Source organism: Haematobia irritans, chromosome 5 (genome assembly GCF_050003625.1).
Source record: "Haematobia irritans isolate KBUSLIRL chromosome 5, ASM5000362v1, whole genome shotgun sequence".
Taxonomy (NCBI): domain Eukaryota; kingdom Metazoa; phylum Arthropoda; class Insecta; order Diptera; family Muscidae; genus Haematobia; species Haematobia irritans.
The window spans coordinates 113,675,151-113,681,150 of NC_134401.1; the positions used below are offsets into that span (position 1 = coordinate 113,675,151).

Genomic DNA, 6,000 nt, shown 5'->3' on the forward strand with positions numbered 1-6,000 from the left:
AACTGCCTGAATTTATTCTGATAATTGGTTGATAGTTTTGCTGCAAGTAGAGGATGCTGATGAGGAATGTGGTAATTCCGAAACGTGCGTCCATCCAACCATCTTGCAGCCTATAGGGCTTTGCCCAAATAAATTTGACAAACATTATATTCCTCTGTTGGTTAAGCTACACTTGTAGTTTAGTCAATGCATGGTTTTAAGCTGAAATCAAAAAACAACAACAATGCTTAAAGAACAAAACCAACAATAACAAAACAAAACGAAAATTTTCTATAGAAATAAAATTTTGACAACATTTTCTATGAATTCAAAAAAATTTTGACATAATTTTCTACAGAAATTTGACACCTTTTTCTATAGATATACAATTTTTCTAAAATTTTCTATGAATATAAAATTTTGACAACATTTTCGATAGAAATAAAATTTTGACAAAATTTTCTGTAGAAATAAAATTTTGACAAAATTTTCTATAGAAATAAAATTTTGACAAAATTTTCTATAGAAATAAAAATTTGACAAAATTTTCTATAGAAATAAAATCTTTATAAAATTTTCTATAGAAATAAAATTTTGACAAAATTTTCTATAGAAATAACATTTTGACAAAATTTTCTATAGAAATAAAATGTTGACAACATTTTCTATAGAAATAAAATTTTTCTTAAGGTTAATATTTTAATTTTCGTATAATAGTATCAAAGTCCCATGGGGAGTAAGTATTTTTTTTTTGTAAATTTTGTAGATATTTGGTAAAAATGGCTTCAAACTTTGATAGATTATTTTTGGAACAAGTGGCCACCGTGATGAGAAATCGATAGCCTCTTGCAAAAGCCACTTATGGTTTTATAGCCATAAGTGGCTTTCGTAATCGCATTACCGCGCTTTAAGTCCATCACGAATGGCTTTATTTTTGAATGCAATAGATCAAAATGCTTTTGAAAGCTTTTGAACAGTAAAATGAACTGTCTACGTAATAAATCCGTCAGCTGTCAAACGACATCTTTCGTAAGCAAAATATTATTTGTGGACGGGGAAGATGGCTGCCGTAAACATTATGTGTTGGATTTTGGCAAACATGTTCATTTCTGCGATAAAAATATTCCATATCCTCCGTCTTAATAGATTATCTTTTAGAAGAAACAACATATTGGGCTCTTATGTCTTTCAGACTATTGCCGATTTGCGAAACTGCAGTCAGATTAGTATTCTCGTTTTCACCAAGACCTCTGGGTGAAGAACCTAGGCAGATCTGAGAGACATTATACCATGGGATTATGCCGGCCGGAATAGTCCAACTATGGTATAAGCGGAAAAAATCCGCTTTACACGGATCCGTGTCATTATCCATAACCTAATCTGCATCCAAAAAAAAACTGTTTATGATTCAATCACTAAATTAATTGATCTAATAAATTTTTTAATTAAAATATCTTCAATCACGCAAAGTATAGTATAAATCACATTTTTATTTGGGCATAAAAAAAATTTGATGAAAAAATTAATTAAAATTAACATTTTGCTCTAGAAATCGATTTGAGGTTACCGTAGTCCTACTCTGCGAGAAGTGTTAGCAACCTGAAGTTGGTTGCAATACATATCAGCTATACTGTAAAAGCATAAAAGAAGGTTTATTTTATCAACAGATGTGTTTTCTTTAAATTTCGATTCAAACCTCGTTGCTGCCGGCTATTGCATTGCGAATGCTTTTTGAACTGTATCGTCCTGATAGCAACTAAAAAGCCTTCACAATCCAGTCTCAAAGGGAGTCCGTAGACTGTGTATTTGTGTCTGTTGTGTACTACATTTGCTTTGCGACAACTTTTAAGTACGCTATTGTCATTATATGTAGTCCATATGTAATTTAAGCCATATTGGATTTCTGTTGTTGTTGATTTGATGGTGGTGCCTAGCCTAAATATCAGAGTTGCCATCACAGCCACATACCATCACCACCACCACGACCACTATTAGACAACATCATAAATAAAGCGCCAAGCGCCAATGAAGTCTTTATGGTTGTGTTGGTTTTTTTTCGGGTCATATGGGCCACAGGACCAATAATAATACATGTGGCTATTTCTTGTGTGTGAGTGAACTTTCAAATATACTGCACTGCATTATTTTGCTAAATCAACCAAGATAAAGTTCAAAACATTGACATGCGGTCTCGCGGGTATCGGGTAACAAATCCTCATTGTCCATACCACACTAAAAAGCTTTTGATGTTACGATGGCTAGGACTCAGAGATCAAGCATTGGTTAGATGCTTGCTATTGCTGGTACTCTATCATCAAGTTGAGGTCAGTTTTCGAATTTTCTCGAAATACATTTGGCCGTTTATAAACCCCCCCCCCCGCCTGTACTACAATATTGGGGTGTATATTAGTCTTTAGAGAGATAATCGTTCTAACTATTCATTTTGATTTTTTTTTATACTTTGTCATTGCATCGAATGATTGCTAAATATTGCAGATTTGTTTTTGAAATGGAGGTCAACCGAAGCTGAAGCTGTGTATAGGAATTTGTATTCAATGGAATTAAAAACAGATATTTATTAAAGCTGATTGATTAATAGTTGGAATATCGCTGCATACACAACACAAAAAATTTCCGTAGAGTTTATTGCGATGTCAAATGGAAAATTGTCGAATGACAAAAAAAAAAACAATGAAAATTATAGTCATTGGCATTGGAAATAGAAAGTTATTAAATCAATGCATATTAAAAGACAAATACACCCAGAGAAGGAATATGATCACCTCAAACATGTTTTAAGAGCAAAATGTTATTTTTGGGTGGTGACCCTGTAACATGGTATTCGCAACCATGCTATTTTCTCGGAAATCATGTATCTGATTTCGGCAAGCAGGTTATAATTGACGAGAAAATAACATTTTAGTGACAAACATGTTACATGGTCACCACACAAAAATAACATTTTGTTCTTAAAATATGTTTGAGGTGATCATATTCCTTCTCTGCGTGTAGGACCACAACATCTATTTATTATAGGCATGTTCCCACTCAAATGAATATTCACAAATACCATAAGAGCAATGATTTGCTCTCAGAAACAATACTTCAACTTTTTAATATCCATCACTCTCTTAGTTCTCTCAATGATCTCCCAGTGATTTTAAAACTGTTCTCACCACAAAAAACCAAAACAAAATAATGCCACTAGTGTGGCCAGAGATCAAATACCATAGCTGATAAATTTGCTGAAAATAAAAATGCTGAAAAATAAAAAAAAAATAAAATAATAAAATAAATAATAAAAAATAAAATAAAACAAGTATATACGGCCGTCAATTCGGCCAGGCGGAATCTTATGTACCCTCCGCCATGGATTGCATAGAAACTTGTACTAAAGACTGTCATCTACAATCGAATTACTTGGGTTGCGGTAACACTTGCCGATGGCAAGGTATCTTGAAACTTCTTAACAACGTGTTCTCAATTGTAAGTTAGTCCATACGGGGTATATATTAAACAAAAAAGGTCTATTAAATACGTAAATAATTCAGTTTGACAAAATTTTCTATAGAAATAAAATTTTGACCAAATTTTCTATGGCAATAAAATTTGAAAAAATTTTCTATAGAAATAAAATTTTAACAAAATTTTGTATAGAAATAAAATTTTAACAAAATTTTCTGGAGAAATAAAATTTTGACAAAATTTTCTATAGAAATAAAATTTTGACCAAATTTTCTATGGCAATAAAATTTGAAAAAATTTTCTATAGAAATAAAATTTTGACAAAATTTTCTATAGAAATAAAATTTTAACAAAATTTTGTATAGAAATAAAATTTTGGTAGATTATTTTTGGCACGAGTGGCAACCGATATGGACCAATTTTTGTGTGATTTGAGATCGGCTATATATAACTATAGACCGATATGGACCTATTTAGGTGTGGTTGTTAGCGGCCATATACTAACACTACGTTCCAAATTTCAACCGGATCGGATGAAATATGCCAAATCTGGAGATCGGTTTATATGGGGGCTATATATAATTGTGCACCGATGTAGACCAATTTTTGCATGGATGTTAGAGACCATATACTACCACCACATTCCACATTTGAACCGGATCGGTTGAATTTTGCTCCTCCAAGAGGCTCCGGAGGTCAAATCTGGAGAACGGTTTATATGGGGGCTATATATAATTATGGACTGATGTGGACCAATTTTTCCACGGTTGTTAAAGACCATATACCAACATCATGTACCAAATTTCAGCCGGATCGGTTGAAATTTGTTTCTCTTAGAGACTCCGCTAGTCAAATCTGGGGAACGGTTTATATGGGGGCTATATATAATTATGGACCGACGTGGACCAATTTTTGAATTGTTGTTAGATACCATATACAAACACCATGTACCAAATTTCAGCCGGATCGGATGAAACTTGTTTCTCTTAGAGGCTCCGCAAGCCAAATCTGTGGATCGGTTTATGTGGGAGCTATATATGATTATGGACCGATGTGGACTAATTTTTGCACGTTTGTTAAGGACCATAGCGGTTCCAGTCGTATGTCTTTAGAGTAATTAAAATTTCAGTTAATTTTAAGATGATATAAGAAAAATGAAATTTTTTTCATCTCAACTTGCTCTAGCACATTTATGTGTCTCCCAAGGAGTCTTTACTTGGTCACCGGCATTACATTTATATTATTAAGTTTTTTTTTTAAATTCTAATGAACATATTTTATTCTCTATTTTTCAGGTATGTTTGAAATATGAAAAATGTTTAACAGGTATTTATACTATTTTGAAGTGTCCAATGAAACAAGATTTGGACAAATTATCCCATACAGAAAGATGGTTCACCTTCATATTGATCTACAACCACGGCTGCAATTCGAGCCAAAAATAAAATACGAAAATTTTCTAAAAAAAAAAACTACCAAGCAAAAAAAAAAAAATTAAAATTTTGCTTCTATAGAAATTTTTTTTCAAAATTTTATTTCTATAGACTATTTTGTAAAAATTTTATTTCTATAGAGAATTTTGTCAAAATTTTATTTCTATAGAAAATTTTGTCAAAATTTTATTTCTATAGGAAATTTTGTCAACAAAATTAAAATTTTGCAAAAAAAAAATTAAAATTTTGCTTCTATAGAACATTTTTTTCAAAAGTTTATTTCTATAGAAAATTTTGTCAACATTTTATTTCTATAGAAAATTTTGTCAACATTTTATTTCAATAGAAAATTTTGTCAACATTTTATTTCTATAGAAAATTTTGTCAACATTTTATTTCAATAGAAAATTTTGTCAACATTTTATTTCTAAGCAAAACAATTAAAATTCTGCTTCTACAACCACGGCTGCAACTCGAGCCAAAAATAAAATACGAAAATTTTCTAAAAAAACTACCAAGCAAAAAAAAAAAAATTAAAATTTTGCTTCTATAGAAATTTTTTTCAAAATTTTATTTCTATAGACTATTTTGTAAAAATTTTATTTCTATAGAGAATTTTGTCAAAATTTTATTTCTATAGAAAATTTTGTCAAAATTTTATTTCTATAGGAAATTTTGTCAACAAAATTAAAATTTTGCAAAAAAAAATTAAAATTTTGCTTCTATAGAACATTTTTTTCAAAATTTTATTTCTATAAAAAATTTTGTCAAAATTTTATTTCTATAGAAAATTTTGTCAACATTTTATTTCTAAGCAAAACAATTAAAATTTTGCTTCTATAGAAAATTTTTTCAAAATTTTATTTCTATTGAAAATTTTGTCAAAATTTTATTTCCACAGAAATTTTTTCAAAATTTTATTTCTATAGAAAATTTTGTCGACATTTTATTTCTACGCAAAAAAAAAATAAAATTTTGCTTCTATAGCAAATTTTTTCAAAATTTTATTTCTATAGAAAATTTTGTCAAAATTATATTTCTATAGAAAATTTTGTCAAAATTTTATTTCTAAACAAAAAAAAAATTAAAATTTGGCTTCTATAGAACATTTTTTCAAAATTTT

The 6,000-nt window shown here is 29.6% G+C and overlaps 1 protein-coding gene across 2 annotated transcripts in view; it reads left to right on the forward strand.

Annotated features, from left to right (window-relative positions):
- Positions 1-4,909, forward strand: part of LOC142238010 (uncharacterized) — a 206,847-nt gene extending 201,938 nt beyond the window's left edge. For both annotated transcript variants that reach the window (XM_075309498.1, XM_075309497.1), the window contains exon 3: positions 4,740-4,909. In XM_075309498.1, the coding sequence (XP_075165613.1) occupies positions 4,740-4,889 (150 nt within the window). In that variant the 3' untranslated portion in view covers positions 4,890-4,909. The remainder of the gene's footprint in view (positions 1-4,739) is intronic.
- The last annotated feature ends 1,091 nt before the right edge of the window (positions 4,910-6,000 follow it).